At 38.5% G+C, this 23090-nt stretch overlaps 1 protein-coding gene across 2 annotated transcripts in view; it reads left to right on the top strand.

Annotated features, from left to right (window-relative positions):
• Positions 1-17491, top strand: part of pik3r2 (phosphoinositide-3-kinase, regulatory subunit 2 (beta)) — a 47418-nt gene extending 29927 nt beyond the window's left edge. Inside the window, exons 8-16 of one of the 2 annotated variants that reach the window (XM_079820206.1) lie at positions 1289-1394; positions 1489-1587; positions 1751-1931; positions 5675-5800; positions 5888-6030; positions 6159-6335; positions 7644-7715; positions 10722-10895; positions 13437-17491. In XM_079820206.1, the coding sequence (XP_079676332.1) occupies positions 1289-1394; positions 1489-1587; positions 1751-1931; positions 5675-5800; positions 5888-6030; positions 6159-6335; positions 7644-7715; positions 10722-10895; positions 13437-13626 (1268 nt within the window). In that variant the 3' untranslated portion in view covers positions 13627-17491. Of the gene's footprint in view, positions 1-1288; positions 1395-1488; positions 1588-1750; positions 1932-5674; positions 6031-6158; positions 6336-7643; positions 7716-10721; positions 10896-13436 lie in introns of both variants that reach the window. The other variant, XM_079820205.1, reaches the window with a different exon arrangement.
• Positions 17492-23090: the final 5599 nt, after the last annotated feature.

The following is a 23090-nucleotide window of genomic DNA, read 5'->3' as shown; positions in this document are numbered from 1 at the left end:
TGTGTGTGTGTGTGTGTGTGTGTGTGTGTGTGTGTGTGTGTGTGTGTCTGTGTCTGTGTCTGTGTCTGTGTCTGTGTCTGTGTCTGTGTGTGTGTGTGTGTGTATATAGTAACATATACACTACCAGTCAAAAGTTTGGAAACTGTACTATTTGTTTTTGAAAGAGGTCTCTTCTGCTCACCAAGGCTGCATTTATTTGATCCAAAATACAGCAAAAACAGTATTATTGTGAAATATTTTTACAGTTTAAAATAACTTTTTTCTATTGTAATATATTTTAAAATGAAATTTATTTCTGTGATTCAAAGCTGAATTTTCAGCAGCATTACTCCAGTCTTTAGAGTCACATGATCCTTCAGAAATCCTTCTAATATGCCGATTTGCTGCTCAAGAAACATTTATTATTATCATCGTTGAAAACAGTTGTGTACAATTTTTCCAGGATTATTTAATGAATAGAAAGTTCAAAAGAACAGCATTTATCTGAAATATAAAGCTTTTACAACATTATAAATGTCTATACTGTCACTTAATGCATCCTTGCTGAATACATGTATTAATTTCTTTAAGTTCTTTCTCAAAAAATAAAATAGAATTCTTACCAACCCAAAACTTTTGCACGGTAGAACAATGTTACAAAAGCTTTCTATTCAGATAAATACAGTTCCTTTGAACTTTCTATTCATCAAAGAATCCTAAAAAATTTTTTTTACACAACTGCTTACAACATTTATAATAATCATAAATGTTTCTTGAGCAGAAAATCATCATATTGGAATGATTTCTGAAGGATCATGTGACACTGAAGACTGGAGTAATGATGCTCAAAATTCAGCTTTGCATCACAGGAATAAATTACATTTTAATAATATTTTACAATATTACAGCTTTTTTTGTATTTTTAATAACATAAATGCAGCCTTGGTGAGCAGAAGAGACCACAATCAAAATAGTACAGTTTCCAAACTTTTGACCGGTAGTGTATATTATATCAAGAGGGCTTCATCTTCCCTATAGTGTAGACATAAACTCTACTCCAGAAGAGAAAGCATTATGTCATTGCTAAATATCTAGGCTGGTAACCGAAAGGTTGCAGGGCTGATCCCCGAGCGATCACCACTACGCCCTCGAGCCAGACAGGTGGCTCCAGAGACACTGTTGCTGTAATATAACATTGCATGTTTCTATGGTGACGCTGCATGAGTTGTGAAAGCAAGTGTTGGTCCCAGTCGTGTGGGGATAAACAAAGATTTATTTATTTGAATCATAAATATTTGTATCTTATTAGCTCTCCCTCCTAAACCACCCAAAGCCAAAGCCATGGCCTCATCTGTGACCAATGGAAACAACAGCTTGCTGAGTGACGCTGAATGGTACTGGGGCGACATTTCAAGGTAAACCACTGACATAATTACCAGGTCAGCTGTTATTAAGATCATCACACATTTCTGCATATGATGAATCTCTGTTTAATGCGCACTGGTTCAGAGAGGAAGTGAATGAGAAGATGAGAGACACTCCTGATGGTACGTTCCTGGTGCGGGACGCTTCAAGCAAAGTGCAGGGAGAGTACACCCTGACCCTCAGGTGAGTGCTCCCTCAGGCCAAACTGCATTTTGTGTAATATCTAATAGGAGATGTATGCATTGCGTAGGTGTGCTGCTGTATCATTTGTTTAATATGCATGATTGCAAAGGGGAATTTCTAACAGGGACGCAACATGATCAAAGCCTTGCGTTGTTTATTCCAGGAAAGGAGGCAATAACAAACTGATCAAGGTTTTTTACCGCGGGGGGAAGTACGGATTCTCAGAACCTCTTACTTTTCTCTCTGTGGTGGAGCTCATCAACCACTATCGACATGAGTCACTGACCCAGTACAACGCCAAGCTGGACACTCGCCTGCTCTTCCCCGTCTCTAAATATCAGCAGGTGCGATGCCTCCACTCTTCACAGTACTTAAACCGATCAAACTGATGCAATCTTTTCACCACAGTCTTCATGTTAATGGTACAATTTGCCTAAAGATGACATTTCTGTCATTATTTACTCACCCTCATGACGATAAAGAATATTTTATAGATTTTTTCCATACAATGACTGTTCATAGCGACCACAGATTTTCAGTTTCCCCAAAAAAAGCACCTTAAAAGTAGTCCACATGATGTTAAATGCACATTTAAATATTATAACTTTCTGGTATATAATAATAATAATAATAATATATAATACTAAATTTGTTATTAGACTTAATCTCCAACTTTAAAGTTGCAGTGTGTAGTATTTTTGAGGATCTATTGACAGAAATGCAAAATAATATACTAGGCTTGCTATGATAGTCGGTGTTGCCGGTGTTACCGGTGTCCAGACTCCACACCGGTTACATCACTTGCCCACCGTGGCACCGCCCACCGTCTTTTTGATTTTTTTTTTTATAGTAATAAAATAATTTAGTTCAGTTAGAGAACAGACAATACAAATAAAAACTGAACGTGTCTGCTTAATAAAGCAGGATCCGACCGTGAGTCTCGGCAGCGGCAGGAGTCATTCATCAGATTTAAGAGTGAGGAGCTGACTGAGATGATCGCGGAAGATTTGGTTTCAAAGTGAAACGTAAAAGCGCCTATTTAAGGGAGTTTGTCATTTTGTTTTGTTGTTGTGTTTTTCATTAAAAATAATAGGCTAATGAACCCACAATTCAAGCAACCCGCAGCCAAATTGGTGCTAATTAAAAAGCGAAAGTAAAATGAGCGCGCATTGTTTACTTTCGCCTGGCTCCCGCAGTGCGAGCCTCCGCGCTACGCTGCTGCGCGGATTAATTTTTGCAGCGCGCACCCTCGCGCTCGTGCGGGCGCGTCGAGTATAAACGAGGCTTTACGGACGAACTAACAGTGTGCATTCATGGCGTGCATCTCAGTCATAGACTGATCAATGCTTGATCAGTGCCCTGACTACTGAACTAGGGAACTGATTGAGACGCGCCCATGGCCTCACAAAGCGCGCATTTACAGACGAGCGGTCATTCACGGTGTGCGCGCACTGGCGCATTTTCAGTCCAGAGCGGTCGTGTGCATGTTACTTTCGGTTAGATAGAATTAGTGATTTAAAAGCCTCCGCCGGTGATACCGGTATTACCGGTGTTGTCACACATCAATTAACCGGTGGGAAAATGTCCTCACCGTCACATCCCTATAATATACATAACTATGTTTTCAGTGGTGTATTAAGACCTTACATATTGAACCGGTATGTTTTTATTACCTTAGAACGAGCCATTTCTATCTCCATACACCGCGGGTCCCCTTACAGTGAAGTCACCATTTTGCGCCCCATGTTTCTACAGTAGCCCTAAAGGAGGGGTGAGCGTTGGGCGGTTGCAATTCACAACCTCACCACTAGATGCTGCTAACATTTACACACTGCACCTTTAAGAAATGCAGCAAGACCCCTGCTGCCATTATGTTGCGCTTCATCTGGCTGTTTTGAACTCAATAGTAGAGATGCACTGATACTAAATTTCTCCGCTGATACAGATAGCCTATTATTCAGAAAGATAACCGCCCATAACAATTAGTTTGATTTTCTTAAAGGGATAGTTAACCCAAAAACGAAAATGTGATGTTTTTCTGCTTACCCCCAAGGCATCCAAGATGTAGGTGTCTTTTGTTTCTTCAGTAGAACACAAATTAAGATTTTTAACTCCAACCGTTGCTGTGTGCCAGTCGTATAATGCATGTGAATGGGGTCTAATTCTATTAGAGTAAAAAAAACATGCACAGACAACTTCAAATTAAACCCTGCGGCTCGTAGCGACACATTAATGTCTTAAGACACGAAACGATCGGTTTCTGCGAGAAACCGAGCAGTATTTATGCTATTATTTCACCTATTATCAGACGAATGTCATCAGCTCTCCAGACCGCCATAACTTCCTGCGAATAAGGTCAAAATACCTGCACGGTCATAGATATATACATAGATGCCTCATTAGTACCTGCGCAGATTGGTCGAATGAGGCATCTACGTATATATTTCTATGATCTTGCGGGTATTTTGACCTTACTCACAGGAAGTTATGGCGGTCTGGAGAGCTGATGACATTCGTCTGATATGAGGTGAAGTAATAGCATAAATACTGCTCGGTTTCTCGCAGAAACCGATCGTTTCCTGTCTTAAGACATCAATGTGTCGCTACGAGCCGCAGGGTTTAATTTGAAGTTGTCTGTGCATGTTTTTTTTACTCTAAAAGAATTGGACCCCATTCACATGCATTATACAACTGACAGATGGCAAAGGTTAAAAATCTTCATTTGTGTTCTACTGAGGAAACAAAGACACCTACATCTTGGATGCCTTGGGGGTAAGCAGAAAAACATAACATTTTCGTTTTTTGGTGAACTATCCCTTTAAGGAGAAAAAAACCTTTCCCAACTAATGCTGTAAACTATACAAGGAACCCTCTCATTTGGTACATTATTGTAATATTAGAGGCTAAAATTAACAACAGAGCCCAAACTAAATATTCAATTTATTATCAGATATAATTGTGCTTAATAACTGAAATGTTTGTATCCAACGCAGTTGCTCATAAGGTAGTTTTCATAAACACTTGTCTTCATGACAAATTTATTCAAACATGCATATATAATTAACAGTAAATAATCATCCTAGTGTTTTTTATAGCTAACTAATGAACTGTGTATGTTGGATAACTTTCCTAAGGTAAATGCAACATTAAGCGACATATTGTTTACAAGCTGTTTTATTGTTTTTTTCCGTGGTTGAAACACTGATTAAGCGATTATATGTGACTTGCTACATTTCAGTAAGTTGTACTGTATCTTTCTACATACCTTTTGATGTTTATGCATGTTTTTTCGTTCTAAAACTTGTATGTGAAAGAAAAGACTGAGACATTAACCTGGCAATCCTGGCTTGAACTACAGGTGATTCCTTGGTTCAAATAGAGCCTGCTTTAACGTTGCTATTTTTTAACTGTTAATGAGTTATTGTAACGTTAACTTCCACAGCCTTAAATTCAACACAAGTTTTTTCATGAGAAGTTGCAGTCTGACACATTTTTCCACCCCCTTTTGATTGACAGGTTATGATTGGCCCTGATCATCGGCTGTTTTACAATCGGCCAATAGTGAAAAGAATTCCTTTTATCTGCCATTACCGATTATTGGTCGATATATTTGTCCATCCCAACTCAATAGTGTTTCTTATGTAATTGCCCCTTAAAGAAGTGTATCTGATTTGGGTCAGGTGAAAAGGTGATGAACAAATGATTGCGATGGCATTTCGAACAAAATCTGGCCCAAAAAGTGAATTTCGGTGGTTTGAATCAGCTCGCCAGCACAAACTTTCCAGAAAAAATTGCGCTGGCTGTTAAGCACATTGGTCCATGGCAATTACGCAAAAGGTGGGTGTGGTCTGAGGCTCCACCTTCTATGACATGGAAATCCTTTTAGGTTAATTTTTTTTACTTATTTGTCCACTCATAGAACACAGCACTTATTTAAACAGTCTGGGAAGCATCGAGCAACCCATGACTAGTCGATTTAAAAAATATATAGTTTTGCACATGTCTAGTTAAAACCAGCTTGAGGGTGAGAAAATAATTCATTTTGGTGTTAATAAGGCTTGTGAACACGTCTTCTTGTGCTCTGCAGGATCAGGTGGTAAAAGAGGACAGTATTGAGGCGGTAGGAGAGCAGCTGAAGGTTTATCACGAGCAGTTTCAGGAGAAAAGTCATGAATATGATGTACTGTATGAAGAATACACACGCACATCACAAGTAGGCCGCATTTCATCTCTCCTTCAAATGCATTGGGATCTAAATAACAAAGTTACTAATGGAGATGGTCTGTTCGATCTCTCTCAGGAGCTGCAGATGAAGCGAACAGCCATAGAGGCATTTAATGAGACCATCAAGATCTTTGAGGAGCAGTGTGAGACCCAGGAGCGCCTCAGCAGAGAGAACATTGAGAAGTTTCGCAGAGAAGGCAATGACAAGGAGATTGAGAGGTAGTCTTGTTTGTCATTACACATCAGAGCACTATATGCATCCAATCCTTAATTCCCTGGTGTTAATTTGAGTTTGAGTAATGTTTTGGCTTCTATGTCAGAGGGAAACTTTTTCACTGTCTATACAGAATTCAGAGCAACTCTGAGAAGCTGAAGTCCAGAGTGACAGAGATTCATGACAGCAAGAGTAAATTGGAGCTGGACTTAAAGAGGAAAGCCACAGACAATCGTGAGATAGACAAGAGGATGAACAGCTTGAAACCAGACCTCATCCAGCTGAGGAAGCTAAGGGACCAATACCTTGTGTAAGAACAGCCCCCACACATGTATTTCTATTTTAATATGTTAAAATTCAATTTATTCCTGTGATGTCTGAAAGCTGAATTTTTAGCATTATTACTCCAGTCTTCAGTGTCACATGATCCTTCAGAAATCATTCTTATATGTTGATTTGTTGCTCAAGAAACATTTCTTATCAATGTTGAAAACAGTTGTGCTGCTTAATCATTTTGTGGTAGCATTGATACATTTTTTAAAGGCTACATAACACGCACAGTTTCTGCCAATCTCATGTTAATCTTGTGTGCCTATAGAGTAGTATTGCATCCTTCATATCTCCGAAGAGTCTTTAGTTTTATCATATTTATAAAAGACATGCGCCGTACCGATTCTTTGCGAAAACAGCCAAACTCATGGAGGCGTGCAGTGAGTGGAGCTAAAGAGTCACGAGCACGCACACACACACACCTATGACACACACACACACACACAATACATCATGGCCTTATCCCTGGATAACCTTCGATTCACTATACGTTAATGTTGTTTACATTATATACACGCACCGATTGCCAACAAATGACATTTGATGCAGTTTCACTCACTGCCTGCGGCTTCGACTCATGACCGGGAACAAAGAAACACACTTGCAGAACTCTGTTGCTCCTCTTGAAAAACAAACTGCATCCACTGTTTCCATACCGCTGGGTTATTTGGGAAGCTGAACAAGGTTATCTTTCCCTCACAACCAAAAACACACTTCTTTAGTGACATTGATGATTTTGTGGTCTAAAAACAAAATGACCGCGCTGCCGACGGTAACCTGAACGAAGCTTGACGTGCTCTTGCTCTTGCTCTGGTTGATGTGCGCACGCGGAATTCTGCCCTTTATGACACCTTTATGACCTTTTTTGACATTTTGGCCATGTTAAGCATGACAATCCAACTCTTTAACAGTGTAAATGCGTCAGAATGCATGAAATAGCATTAACAACCCAAATGTATTTAATTGTTTAAAAAAAAAATTTTTACTGAACCCAAAATCAGACTGATTATATCTTGTGAGTTTATAAGTTTGTTTGAATCTAATGTTTGTGGGAATGACTAGTCCGTTTTTTCATTGTTGAGTGAAGCCAGTAAAGACGACACAATATAAAAACGTAGTGTGTTGACATTCATTTGCGGTACACCGGCATTACTGCAAGCTCGCAATCTAATTTTTTTTGCTGTGAGGCTGTAGATTGAGCAGATTGTGGCAGGGATACTCAGTACTCTGGATGTTTATTCACAGGTAACCGCTGGTGATGTTAACAACACTGATATTGTCTTTGCAGATGGTTGACTCAGAAAGGCACCAGGCAAAAGAAGATCAACGAATGGCTGGGTGAAAAGAATGAATCTGAAGAGTAAGTTCTGTTCAGTCTGTCTTCAGAATTGCAAATAGGACCTACATTTGTATAAAGCCAGGACCAGGTACATTAGTCCTTTTGGGATACCCATAGTCAGGGGCGGACTGGCCATCTGGCGTTTTCCCGGTGGGCTGCTGGACAATGTGGGCCGGCCCGTTGCTACGGAAGAATAAATTATAGTAAAACTACGTAGCCTATATCCTTCCGTCAGCCCAGACAAATGGTCCGCGCAGCCCACTTGAGGCAAAACTCTAATCTATAGCCTGCTCAGTCCCAGTGTCTCAGTGGTGTAAAAGCGCTCGTCAATGTCAAAATGTTTGCGATATCCAATCAAATTGAAGGAGGCGGGATTTACTGTGAGCCGAGCAGCGCGGGCGGCACTTGAATGCGAGCCGAGGGAAGAGCTGAAAATGGGTCAATGGCAGATGAGTCAAATTGCTACAGCAATATTTCCAGACTGTTAACGATTTTAAAAATGTTAAACGATGGACATTAATTTCCAGGGATGTAAACTACTGCTGACCTGTTAGAATTAATCAGATTGTAATGCCTTTTACGTTTTTCGTCACAGAATGCACAAAGAAACATTAGCGTAGGTGTCGCAGTTTTCAGCATATCAGAGGGAATGTTTGTCTTTCTGTTTCCAGGCTTTCTTCAGTAATTTCACAATCATTTTCAAATTATTCATAATACTCAAAATATATTTCTGAAACGTAGGCTTACACTCTTACACAAAAAGGTTCTATATGGCACCAAAAATGGTTCTTGGCTCGAAATCATAGGGGAACCTTTTTTAGTGCTATATAGCACCAATTTTGGTGCTTCAGTGGTTCTTCAAAGGTTCTTCACCGGTTCTTTGACTAAGGTGCTATATAGCACCGCTGAAGAACCACTGAAGCACCAAAATTGGTGCTATAGCCTATAGCACTAAAAAAAGGTTCCCCTATGATTACGAGCCAAGAACCATTTTTGGTGCCATATAGAACCTTTTTTTTAGAGTGTAGCCTACACATACATCATGCTAAAAACTGGCAACTTTCATATTCAAGTAGCCTATGGAAAGTGTCATATGAAAATAAATATATAATTTGCTAGTTAGTTCACATGCATTATTTTACACACTGGTAATCAAAAGTTTGAAATAATTAAGACTTTTTAAAATATTTTTGAAAGAAGAAGGCTGAATTTATTTGATCAAAAATACAGTAAAACCACAAATATTAAGAAATATTCATACAATTTCCAATAGGCCTAGTTGTTTTCTATGAGAATGTATTGTAAAATGTAATTTATTTCTGTAAAAAGCTGACTTTTCAGCATCATTATTTTAGTCAGTGTCACATGATCCTTCAGAAATAATTTTAATATGCTGTATTTTTCATATCATTTTTAAACTCTTTTCCACTCTTTGAGGTCTATTCCATAAAATTACAGATGTCTAGATACTATAACCACTAGAAAGGCACCCTAAAACAGTCCACATTCTGCACTACATCCTAAGTCTTCTAGACCATAGCATTGTATACGGTCTGATTTTATGATAGGTAGGAACTTAATGAGATGAAACTACAGTGTATGGAAAAGAGAAATCAAAATTTGTATATAAAAAAAAAACGATTTTCCATGTGCACCAGGAAAGACAAATTATAACCTGAAGAAGTATGCCAGTCATTCAGTATGATAAGCATTTCAATAAAACAATTAATATAATGCATATTTTTTGTATAAATAGCTTCGGTGTTTAAAATTGCCCTGTGTATAATGAGCTGGTGGGTTTATGGTGAGGTGTGTTGCAGACCGGGTGTGATGGGCCGCTTTGTGCCAGAAAGTCCAGGGGCACTTCTTTGCCCCAGTCCACCCCTGCCCATAGACCACCACTTAGAGAATCTGGACATTAATTTAAACACATGTTATTGTGCTTAAACAGGTTTTATTCACAAAAACTTCTTGAAAAATGGCAGAAGATATTTGACAGAAGAAATTCTGTCAAATATTAAATTTAAAAGATTTTGGCTTGTAATTTTACAGAAATAATAGTGGATTTATTTATGTTTGCCATTGTATGTTAAACCACTGTTTTAGCCACGAAAATAGACTTTTTAGTGATGACATGGGATAATTTTTTTTAAATAAACAAGCAGGAACATTAAAGGGTTAGTTCACCCAAAAATTAGCCCATGATTTACTCACCCTCAAGCCATCCTAGGTGTATATGACATTCTTCTTTCAGACGAATAAAAAGTTATATTAACATGTCCTGGCTCTTCCAAGCTTTGTAATGGCAGTGACTTGATGTTTCATTTTTGAAGACCGGCGGACCGCCATACACATCGTTTTACGACGAAAGTGTAACCCTTGAACCCTTGATGTATGCGTATTGACAAACGCAGAAGCGCAGAGGATAGAGCAAAACAAAACACTGGTCATGAATTAAAGTCTAAAACGAGAATTTTTAAAGAGAAATGGCGGAGGATTTCGATATAAGAGAAGAGGGGCTTGAGCCTATCCACGAGAGGCGTCAAAGCTTGCGTCGCTCCTGTACATCGCATCAGCGTACCACTGAACACCGGAAGCAAGTTATTTTAGTCTATAAAGTTTTAAATATGGATATGTTTCTTACACAAATGTGCCACTTCGCTTCAGAAGGCCTTTATTAACCCCCTGGAGCTGTGTGGAGCAGTTATATGATGGATAGATGCACTTTTATGGACTTCAAAAACGAGAAGTCACTGCCATAATAAGTTTGGAAGAGCCAGGACTTTTTTTAAATATAACTCCGATTTTATTTGTCTGAAAGAAGAATGTCATATTCACCTAGGATGACTTGAGGGTGAGTAAATCATGGGTTAATTTTCCTTTTTGGGTGAACTATCCCTTTAACTAAAATATCCTATTGCACAATGCACATTAATGAAACAAAATCATGATATTTTGAATAAATAAAATTAGATGTAGAAAAACAGTCATTATTCATACAGTAATTTTTCACTTTTGACCTTTCAGCTTCTATTCTCTGTTGGACGACGATGACGATCAAGCGCATCACGATGAGTGCTCCTGGTATGTTGGGGACATCAAGCGTGCACAGGCGGAGGATCTCCTGAGAGGCAAACGAGACGGCACCTTCCTCATCAGAGAGAGCCAGACCCAAAAAGGCTCCTACGCCTGCTCTGTGGTGTGAGTTATTGAAGCAACGCTCTATTCACAGAATCCAGCTTCACATTTGCTGCAACTAGGGTTCTGCTTATTCAGAACCAGTTCCATTTAAAAAATAAATAAATAGTGGAACAGCATTCGGTTCTGTTAGTGGTTTTAAAAAGTGTTTTCTTCCCCTACTTAATTCAGTGGTGCTGCAGCACCAAATCTAGAGCCAAAAACATTCAGTTTGGTTAGAGTAGTCTGATAACAATAAAGGATTCTAATGAATTGATTCTTCTTTTAGTGAATCAGAAACATCAAGTTCATACAGTGTAGTCCGACTCGCGAAAAAAAGACTCTTGTGATCCATTTCTTTAGTGAATCAAACATTCAGCTTTCAACTAACTGAGATTACATGTATGTAGGTTTTAAAAAGACGCAAAGAATTTTGCATTAATTGTCCTGCCGGATCCTTAAATTAAATATCTTGACAAAATACAGCCTAATGTATAAATGTACAAGCTATGAATAAAATGTATGCAAGTGCTGCATGTTCAGAGTTTAGTTTGCAATCAATGAATAGTGCACATTTATGCCAAGCGTTTGCTTATGATCTACTGTTGATGAAATATATAACAATGTTTAGTTTATGACATAGCTAGTGTAGATGGTTAAAACAGTGTATATTTGTTCTCCCTCATCTTTTTGAATGAGCAGCTGGAAGTAGTAAATCATAGACATTTTAAAATAAGAGTCCTGGGCTTGTTTATTATTTTCATTCACAATTTGATTGGTATATTAAATGTTATTTAACACATTCAGTATATAGACATAGGTGGAGGGTGAACCGGTTCCAGGGAAAGGCTAAGGAGATGCGCTTCCCCTTTAAAAAACAAAAGAAAAAAACATTTAAATAGATTTCCATTTAATAGTTTCAAGTTACATGTTGCCTGGTAACAACCTACACATCCGAGCATAAACGCTTCTCATAAATTATTTGTTATTAAAGCAGCTACGTTCACAAAACATGTCTGAATGTTGAAACAATCTTTCCGGCCCGGAACTAACTTTTGTGCTTTAGAAATGCATGGAATGGTTCAAGAACGAACACAGGCTGGGAACCCGCACCAGAACCATGTTAGTGGAAAAGGGGTATGAGGGTGCTTCTGAAATTAGTGGGGGTGCTCTAGCCTTAAAGGGATAGTTCACCCAATAATGACATTTTTTGTCATTAATTACTCACGCTCATGTCGTTCCAAAACTGGAAGACCTTCGTTCATCTTCAGGACACAAATAAAGATATTTTTGATGTAATCCGAGAGCTTTCTGGCCCCACATAAGCCACGTTTCCACCGCAGGAAATTTCCCCAGGAACTTTGAACTTTCCCCAGGAACTTTTAACTTTCCCCAGGAACTAGGAACTTTCCCCAGGAACTAGGAAGTTTGGGGTGGTACTCGGTGTGTTTCGACCGCAGGAACCAGGGTCTAAATGAAGTTCCGGGTAAATATTTCCCCCTCCAAACGGCACTGCTTGCGAGGTAGTACTTTTTCAAAGTTCAGGAACTTTCGGGGGTGGGACTTTTCGGGCGCTGAACATGCTGATTGGTTGAGCTCACGCAGCATTTTATTTCAACCGGCATTTTTAAAAGTCTTGCGAGGTTCGTTCTGCGTTCAGTAAATATCAGTCTTGCTCTTTCTGTCCGATGGCGCACGCTCTCTCAGCAATCGCACGGTCAATGTCAATAATAGCTGATAACATACGTTGTCTTATTTTAAATCTAGCTTTCAGAATACGCATTAGTAGCAGTGCTCGTCTCTTTTCCGCCGTTTTGTTAACTACATCTTTAGTAAACCAATACATAACTAGAAAAAGCAGAGCTGCTCGCATCCCCTCCATACTTGTTATTGTTGCAGACAGTGTCGCACAAAAAATTATTACTGTCTGTCGCTGACTGGGAGGAACAGTTGAGCGCAGTCCCACGTCTCTGGACTAAAGCCCTGTTTCCACCGAAATTACCCGGAACAATTTGTCCCTAATTTGCCTTATCTTCACGGTACTTTAGACCGCAGTGGAAACGCAGACAGTAGCAGGTCTGGGGGGGGGGAAAGTTCCTGTAAAAAAAGTTCCTGGTACAAATTGTTCCAGGTAATTTCGGTGGAAACAGGGCTATAGGCCGCATCACAATGACCATTTTCAAGGCCCAGAAAGGTAGGAAAGATCGTTAAAATTGTCCATGTGACTCCAGTGGTTCAACTTAAATGTTATGAAGCGACGAGAATAATTTTTGTGCGCAAAAAGCTAACAAAGATACTAACAATCTCTTATTTTTACGTGTCACTCTCCTACACGATTTTCATTTTATTTGTGCAGGTCTCAAAAAGTCTTGAATTTGATTTCATGTCTTTTTTTTCTAAATATTTATTCCTTAAAAGCACTGAAAGAATCATTCATGGAACCAGAAGTGTTAAGAGGAATTGGAGCTGGAATAGTCAAATTCTTCACAGTTCTCTTCCCCGGCTGTGACCTGCACTTCCTTAATATCTCCCTCTAGCTTGACACATGTTCTTCTTTTTCAACAGAGTGGATGGAGAGATCAAGCATTGCATGGTTTACAAGACGGCCACAGGTTTTGGATTTGCTGAGCCCTACAACCTTTACGGTTCCTTGAAAGACTTGGTCTTGCACTACAAACACACCTCTCTGGTCCAGCACAACGACTCACTGAATGTAACCCTGGCCTACCCGGTCCTCGCACAGCCGCCGAGATGAGCACCGCGACACGAGACTGCCGAGGACACGCATTTAAAGCATGATTAAGCACACTATACAGAGCAAACTATACTAACGCCGAACTTTTATGTTTATCATAGAGAACAGATAAGCACAGTATATTATCGTAAGTAAACGTACGGCTTTTTTGTAAGCCCATAGTTTTCCGTATCAATTTAAAGTCAGCTGCAGTAATTACGGTCAGATCACAGCTTGAGTACTCTGTATTTGTTTGTCCCAACACGAAGAGAGAGGGAAGTGTCACGTGTTTCCACGAAAGCTCGAACTAGTGTCGTAGTCTTGGATATTTTCGATTAGGACACAGGCCAGGGACGAGATGAGGAATTAACCGAAAGTTGCAGCTGTTGATAATCAATCTTTTAGCTGTTATGCTGCGTTAACGCTATGTCGTAATTACCGCGGTCTCGAGATGACAACACGTGATGTTCTCTTCTGAGCTGTACCGCAATCTTGTCGTTGCGGTAATAGCGACATGGCGTGGACGCACCTTTATGTCACTGTGTATTTGTTTGGTAGTTCGCTTCTGCCAACCATACGAATAGATTCCTCTTTATGTGAGTTGTCCTGTAGAAGATGTGAAACAAACCTTTTTTTTATATATATCAGATGTGGTCGAGGGACTCTGAAGTCCTTTTAGCTTCTAATCTGCCTCTTAAAAGCTAGTCGTCATGGTGAGAATAAATAGCCATCAACAATTGTGTACTTTTATTTGAGATTTTACACCACAGAGCTGAAGTCTGGCTTCTTAATGGTTTCTGTGGGCTGGTATTGGTGCTTCCTGCTTTATTTTTGATTCTTGTAACATGAGAATGATGCATAGCTATAGCGAACCGTTAAGATCCAGAGCAAAACAAATGTGATCCCAAAGCAACGACACGCACAGGAACTTTCACTCGCTTAGAACGGTTTCAAGGGGCAAAGCAGGTTAATCAACAGGCGCAAGCAAAAATGAAACGGAAAACACCTGGATGTGATTACAGATTTTCGAGGGAATTATCAGGTGCAAGTTGATATATCGTGGTAGCAAATGAGTCCTAATGGTTGTTGGGTGTTTTGTAACTGTACTTCCCCTAGTGTTTCATGGCATCTCGGGCTTGTGCTATGACTCATGTTGTCAGATGATACACAGGTCTGTACGTCATACAGTCAGCTGGATCAAAAAGTGACCATATGCATTTTTTTATCAAGCAGAACCAGATAGCAATTCTATGTTTGCTTGCTAAGAATCAGTGATTACATTTTTGGAGAGGGAGTGGTTTTAAAGTGCCTTCTGCCCATGTGTCCATGGGTTTTCCTGGGATTAGGGCAGTACAGAATGCTTCACTTTCATCGATTCAATAAACCCTACAACCAAAAGGAGGATCATCCCATGAAATGCATTAAGTACTTTAAAATAAAACGCTTTCTTATTGCAGGTGTATTGAGAGTAGAAAGTTGGAGATGACCTCTTATTTGTAACAACTTTTATTTGTTAGCTTTTTAATGAGGTTTGGTCTTAACCAGTATGCACTTTCGTGGAAGTTCATTTGAGGTACCTTTTTAACAACAGGAGTAATTTCATCCATTTTTAAGGTCTGTTCACACCGACAAATATTCGATGAGATAAACATTTGAATTTGATTGAATGGCTGGTAATGCTTTCAGACTAACCTGAACATTCACATGCCATCAATGCGACAGATTAATTTTTTTTAATACAGAGAGGTGTTCTAATCTCTTATCCATTGTCCATTGCACTGTGAATAAAGCTATTCAACACACTTTTGGTCACACACCCAGAGCCGCTGACACTGTTACAATAAAACTACAACTTGGTGGTTCTCGCAAACAGAGTACAGTTTGGTTCTGGAAATAGAAAATCCTCACAAATCTCGCAGTTCTGTTTTTTATTTTTGACTACAAAATACAAAAATAAAGGTAATTACAACTTTTTGGTTGTTGTTTATATCTCACAATTTGGACTTCCATGCAGTTCTATCCTTTAAACTCGAAAATAATAAAGATTTTAATAATAAATGGTAAAAAGATATACGCTCAGTAGAGATAAAAAGTAATTTTTTTTATTTAAATTTTTTTTATTCCATGGCAGAAATAGCAATACCTTACAAATTGCGAAAAGACAGACGTTGCAGATCAACGAAAAGTTGCATAGTGCTTTGTGTAAAATGTAGTAAGCAGACACTTTTCCAAAAGTGTCAAAGAGAGTAATGACATTTTTATACAGCACGTTTATGGTTTTATAAGCATTGGTCTAAACACACACAAAAATCTCGAACATTTATGTTGGCGTGAACAGGCTTTTATTCTGGCGACATTTTAATCAATAAAAATAGGCTAGCAAGCTGTCAAAAACAGATGCAGTGTATTTCAATTGATTTAAAGGGCACGTTGAAATGGAAAAACCTTGAAACTTTAAACTCGCCTGAATCTCTAGTGTATTAATTCTTTGCTTTTGACATCCTCCTTTTAGATGGATTGATTTTTGTTTATAAATCAGACAATACAGTGGAGCAGGTTTTAGTTTTGTAAGCGTGTTTGTTGGTATACTCCAGTTTGTTTCATCCTATCGATAGGATGAAGTTGTTTTGCTATGATGGTGTGGAGTGGAGCAAGGACAGAGACACTGGTTATGATTCCTTGAATGTTCTGACTGGCTGACGTCGGGTCTTTGAGAGCACAGAGAATGAGCCAGGGTGTTGGATGTGACGAGTTTGTGTGAGTAAAATCCGCTAAATGCACTATACAAGCACATCTTGAGGTGATTTATGAGTGAGAATTAATGAAGCTTGACAGTCTTTATGAGCAACAGATATAGGTTAGGTACACATTTTAGTTACAGGCCTGTAATGTCATAATGTGTTATGATTGTGCCGAAGTGGGTCTGTTCTTTTTTTTTTTTTTTAACTCCTTTTTAAAGAGAGTCTATAATTGTTTTGTTTCTCATTGTAAGTAATGACCTTATGGATTCAAAGATAAGCTAGCTTGAATATCTCTCTTCCATTCAGTACAGTTACAAATGTTTACAGTATCTAATTAACCAAATAGAAGATGTTTTCAAATGTGCTCTGTCTGTCAGACGGGGTTTCTTGTCTTTTTTTTTTTTCTTTTTTTTTGTGCCTCTGTTTTAAACTTGAAGATTTTGTTTCCCTTCTTTGTTCACTTTAAACAGTGCTCCCTCACCTCACAACATATTTCCTTAAAAAAAAAAAAAACACTTTAATATGGTCTTTAAAATGCAGCTATGACCCAGAACAGGTTTGCTCGCTTTTTCTTTCCATAGCAGACATATTTGTCAAGTTACATATAACGTGGACAGTTATATCCTGATTTCTGTTCAACTTCCTTCTGTAGTCTCAGAGCAAGAACTAAAATTAGCAGTTCTTTTTTTCCCCCCTTCCTTCTTTCTATGACAAGATATACACCGAAAAGTAAGATACAGCAGGGCCAAATGTTTAATAGACATGTATTTTTGTATTTAGTGGTTATGACATAACCACTCATTATCCTTCACCTCTTTAAACTAAATGATACCTTACTGTAGTCTGTTGAAGATAATGCACACCAAAGTGCCATTAGACATGGAGGATGGGGAGCACTGTTTGTTACCAGTACATTTCTACTGGATGTGTGAGTGTGTGTGTGCACAAACTATATGTACATAATTCTATTTCCTTTTACTACTTCTGTTCTCTCCAATCTGTTTTTGGGTTCAGATTTTTCAGTGTACAGTTTGCATCAGTGTTGTTTGTCTCTCAAACAGGTACACAAGCATTACAGAGATATGGCTCTTTAATAGGTAGATGGAATTATTTTTAAGACAATAAAAAGATATTGAGTCTATTGCACCTTCTTGTCTGTCGTCATCAGTTTGATCTTGTGATGTGTGGTGTGATCCAAACAACTGTTGCTATTATAGGGAATGTCATGCTGAAGCAGCAAAAAAGATCATGCTGTGAGCTTGTTTGGTCAGTTTTTGACAAAAACTTTGGCATGTGTCCTTAGATTACCTGGGGGTGGAAAATCTGTGCAAATATAGCGACAACCTAAAGAATGTTTCTGATTCAAAGTGACCAACAGCTGGATCAGGATGGTTTTAAATCAAATGACAGTATTTTTGCTGCTCTTCCTAGGAATGTCTGAATTTTATGCAACAATACTTTTAAACTTGCATGAAACAGAAATTGCCTTCCCCATTGTAATGAATATCCAATGAGAAAAAAATGTAGGCCAGGACTTTGTCCATCGGGATGGGTTGATTGGTTGGATCATTGTATGCTTTTAATTAAAGATTACAAGGGCATATGAATTAAAGGGTTAGTTCACCCAAAAATAAAAATTTGCCCACGATTTACACACCCTCAAGTAATCCTAGGTAGCCTGGATGCCAGCCGAATTTAGCCCCGCCCACAAAATGTTTTGCTCGGGCAATTCGGTCTGGACTCGCTTCATAGAGGAGGAATTATGCCCGAACAGAAACTGTTCGGACCAATGAAATTGTCAGGGCGGGCTTTAGACGATGATGGACAGATGATCAACAGTAACGTAATCATCCACGTCATCGAAGGCTCTTGGGTTGAATTTGCTCTTATCCTAAACAGAGAACTTGTTCGTATATGCATTCACCTTCACTATTTCTCTCAGAAACGATGATCGTGTTGGTAAGTACTCTGTGTATCCTTAAATTATTTTATTACTGGCAAAGATCGTTTACACTCATCTTTTTCTTGTAACGTTACTTAATCCAGCGTGCGTCCAGACAGGGTTTCCAAGTGTTTTTGCAATGTCGCGCACAATTGCTACTCAAAACTATAACTTTCTGGGAGGTTCTCCGGAAAAAAATGGCGTTTGGTTGGCAAAATATGTTATTTTGGCAAGGTTGCCTGCTAAAATTCGCATTCCTGGGTTTATATAATCACATAATTGGGGTCGCTTCAACCTGCGGACATGGAGAAAAACACGGACTTGGTAACACAGTGCAGTTGAGTTCTGTTGACATTTGACAACTAACTAACGTTACGCGTCGCTCCGTTGCTCTGATTGGTTGTGGGTCTATCCAATTGAGGTCTTTCCTGGCTCGGTTGAAACACGCCCCATAATCAAAACTCAATGGAGCGGTACCAGACTCATATTCTGACTAGAATTGAGTATGGCCACGCCAGGCTAAATCCTAGGTGTATATGACATTCTTCTTTCAGACCAATACAATCAGAGTTATATTTAAAAATGTCCTAGCTAATCCAAGCTATATAATGGCAGTGAATGGCTGTTTCTGTTTTGAAATCCATAAAAGTGCATCTATCCATCATAAAAGTACTCCACACAACTCCGGGGGGTTGATAAAGGCCTTCTGAAGCAAAGCGATGCGTTTGTTTAAGGAAAAATATAATTTTTTTTAAAAACTTTACAAACTGTAATCTCTAACTTTCGCTAAATGTCGATGTAGGATGCAGACTTGGCGTGAGTTCTGGTGACGAATGTGGAAGCGCTGAGGATAGAGCAAAACAAAACTTGGTTCTCGTGAGAAATGGGAGCTTTAGCGTAGTTCTACCTGGAAGACTCAAATGTCATGTCATTCATTCATTATCTATCATTGTTCATCATTTGTAGTATATAAGTTCTGTTCCCATCCATTACTTTGTTCGCAGATACTGATGCCGGCGTTCACCCCCATCCTCCCAACCACCACCAGGTCGGGCCCTGTCCATACATCAGGGGGGTAGGCTCCAAGCTTAGGCTCATAGGCTGCAAGCATCCGCTACCCTCCGGATTCGGAATATGGACGGGGCCTACGCCAAAGAACTGTATCATTTCATCTATTTGATACTCATTGTATACAAACTGTAAATAAATCTCATTCAAATGTTATTCTCGCCTCCTGAGTCTTTCGGGTAGAACTAGCATATTCTCACCGGAGTGTCCTGAGACACTCTGAGCAATACAATGCAAATGTTGTATAGGTAAAAGGACACACCCTACTATGAGAAGCCCTACCAATCCCATTGAATCAGCATAATTATTCGCATGCTGATACTGGCCAGGAACTCCAATTCCAAGAGCCATCCCAGAGCCATTAAAGACAAATGGTGCTCGTTTTACTTACAATGAAGATAACCGGAACTGGCCGGGAAGATACAGGTTTTGGGAAAAACCGCCCAGACAGAGTATCACTAATCCTAATCCCAATCAGCCAAACGATATTGTGCTCTGAGCTTGTTATGCTAAATGGTCAGGAGGTGCATAAAGACAAAATACGTAATGTCTCCAACCCATGGGCTGATTAACTTGATCATGTTAGAATGTAGTCAATCTTTACCTTAAACTGTACCACAATATATTTCAAACATTAATACATTTGTAATCTTACAACACAAATGCATCGCTTCACTTCAGAAGGCCTTTATTAACCCCCCGAGCCGTGTGGAGTACTTTTATGATGGATGGATACCCTTTTATGGACTTCAAAACAGAAACAGCCATTCACTGCCATTGTAAAGCTTGAAGTGCCAGGACATTTTTTAATATATCTCTGATTGTGTTCGCCTGAAAGAAGAATGTCATATACACCTAGGATGGCTTGAGGGTGAGAACATTTTCATTTTTGGTTGAACTATCCCTTTTAAATAAATTAAATATATTCCTCCCAAAAACTAATTGTCAGTTTTGATTGCATAGTGACTTTAAAACTACAATTTTATAATATGGATCAATCAGTTATGTCTTCAGAATGTGGCTCTATGTGACTACTAACATTCATAGGCTACATGTGCACACATTGTTTCTGTTTATGGAGCTTTGACACGGACATCATTGTTCAGATGAGCAAACTAGAATAAATAGCCCATGTGATTGTTTACACCAGTCATGTATAAAGTCCACAAAGAATCAAGACCGTCTGCATTTTCATTTATAGTTGACAATTATCTGTAAAATACAACTCATTTTAGAACCTTCAAACTCAAGAAGTAATGTTGAGACAAAGTGTGATCCAAGCAGACGAGCAATGATTATGTAGGCGATTCAATTTTGAATAAGGAATAACACATTTGATTAAATATTGTAAAATTATAAAGACGACAAATGAATCAAGTAAATATTAAAATTGTAAGCAAATAAGTTTCAAGATAAGATAAATCTATCTTAGTCAATAAAATACAAAGAAGTGTATCTATCAGAGTTAGTTTGTGATGATCAGAGTAAAAAGAAAGGCCAAAAAGAAGGAATATATTGCACAATGAAAAGAGACAAGAAAGAAGCCCTGTGTCTTCTGAAACTAACTATTTTATATGCTGTGGTTACGTAAAAGGAAGGGACTATAGGGAAAGTACCTTTGTACCAACAAGGATGCACTCAAGACAAAATGCACCCTAGTAGGTCTTATTAGGTCACCATGTCCTACTGAGCGGTTGTGATTTTAACCGCTTAAAGAGAATATAGCAGATCTTGCATTATCTCATGTCTGCAGGGATGAAAACAGACGCACTTTGACACCATGGCACATCATGCGATCAAGTCTGAAGGTAAATACACTCAAAGAAATCAGTAACATGTACAGGAAAAATCATGTAACACAAGGCATAAAAAGGATCTACAATTCATAACCCTCTATGGTACGGTATTGCCTCCAGGCTACAGTCTATTTGAGTTTATTTTAATAAAATGAAACACCAATTTATTGTTCAAACCTATCTCAGGGGAGAAAAACTCACTATACAATGAAAGTGCAAAAAAAGTGGTCACATGACCCACATGGGTCCATTTTGTGCCCTGATTCAGCACATATGCACAGGTCACATGGCTCCATATACGTTCTTCAATGAAATGTGCATTTTTCACTCATTTGCGTCCAGTTAATCACCCACAAAAAAAATCAGTCATCTTCACTAAGTAAAGAAGTATTTTCAAGAACTTTACATTATATATCATCAAATGTTTTAGAGGAAATAACAAAAAAACTGTTGCCTCAAGGCAACATTGTACCATAATGGAATCACATAAGGCCATACCAGACGTATTAGGTTGGATACAAACATATTATAAGGAAAAGAGTTAGAATTATCTAAATATGTTTGCATTTTTGCATTATTTTGTAATACACTTATACAAAAAAGAGAAGTAATTCACATACAATAACTGCACATATTATGATCTGCACATTTTCTATAGCACAAAAAGGTATAAAACACAACTGCCAGTTGATGTGGGATGAGATGTCATACTGTGATGAGGAAGATGAGGTCATAGTGACAATCCGGCAGGGAAATATCAAAGATGAATATGATAACTTCATACGATGGTTTGGTAATACTTTTGTTCCACGATGGTACAGTGTTGCCTGAGAGCAAAAGCTGAATTTGAAATGTTTCTTTTGATTAAATATGAAATTTGTAATATTAAAAACTGGATAAATGTGTTTGTTCAAGTGTCTGGTTAAAGAAACTGATGTTTTCAATAAATATATTTCTTTTTCTACATGAAGATGTAAAATGTTTCAATTTGTCCGTTATGGTACAATGTTGCCTTGAAGAAACACTTCAAAAAATTATATATATATTATTGATAATTGTTATAATGTCCAATTTTAAGCAGGAAAAACACCACAAATATTTTTTTTTCTCCATCATATTTTTTATTAGGCTATAGAGGGATAAAGGCTGCAAAGCACTGAGGTGTTCGTGGATCCTCCCTCTATTCTGGGATGCTCTTTATCAGTTGGAGCAAACACTGGGCTTTTAATCCACCAGTTGAGTCTGCTCAATCTCCTCGCTCTTCTGCCTCTTCCAGTCAGATGGTCCGGATTGGTAGAATGAACATCCTCTGTATTAACAGAACTGCATTTACCTGTAAATGGAGACCTTAAAATGCTTTTGTTAGAGACACCATATTTACTCATTGAGGGCTGTCCATACTCGAACCCATGTCATTATTCACTCAATATCATACATGATTTGGTTTCGGTTATATGATTTTCTTTGCTGTTTGCAGTCCATTGTCATCAAATAATTGCTTCCTATTTCTTGTTCATGCTTTTATTCAGTAATATATACGATTCATTTTTTACTTGGAAAACACTCATCCCACTTTTAACATGCTAACAATCACAACAAGACAATATCATTTGGAACAGAATCAGTTCCGTTCAATGGCATCAATCATGATATTCTGCTATTAATTTCTGCCACAACAATAACCTAGGCCAGGATAGTTAGCCAAAATGATCCATGGTCATCATTTTATTGGGCATTATCCACATGGGCAAGCTTAGAAAATGTGAATACAGCTGCTCATGGCATTTTGTCTTCCTTCAGTGTTGCCAAGTCCGCGGTTTTCGCGCTGAATTGGGCTACTTTAACACTGTTTCCGCGGGCTGTTTTTCAAGTCCGCGGGTTGATGCGACCCGCATTATGTGATTTATCCCCGGGAATACGACTTTTGTAGGGAACCCT

Source organism: Gobio gobio, assembly GCF_949357685.1.
Source record: "Gobio gobio genome assembly, chromosome: 6".
Lineage (NCBI taxonomy): Eukaryota > Metazoa > Chordata > Actinopteri > Cypriniformes > Gobionidae > Gobio > Gobio gobio.
The sequence above is the reverse complement of the archived record's forward strand: the minus strand, read 5'-3'. Positions and strand labels throughout refer to the sequence as shown.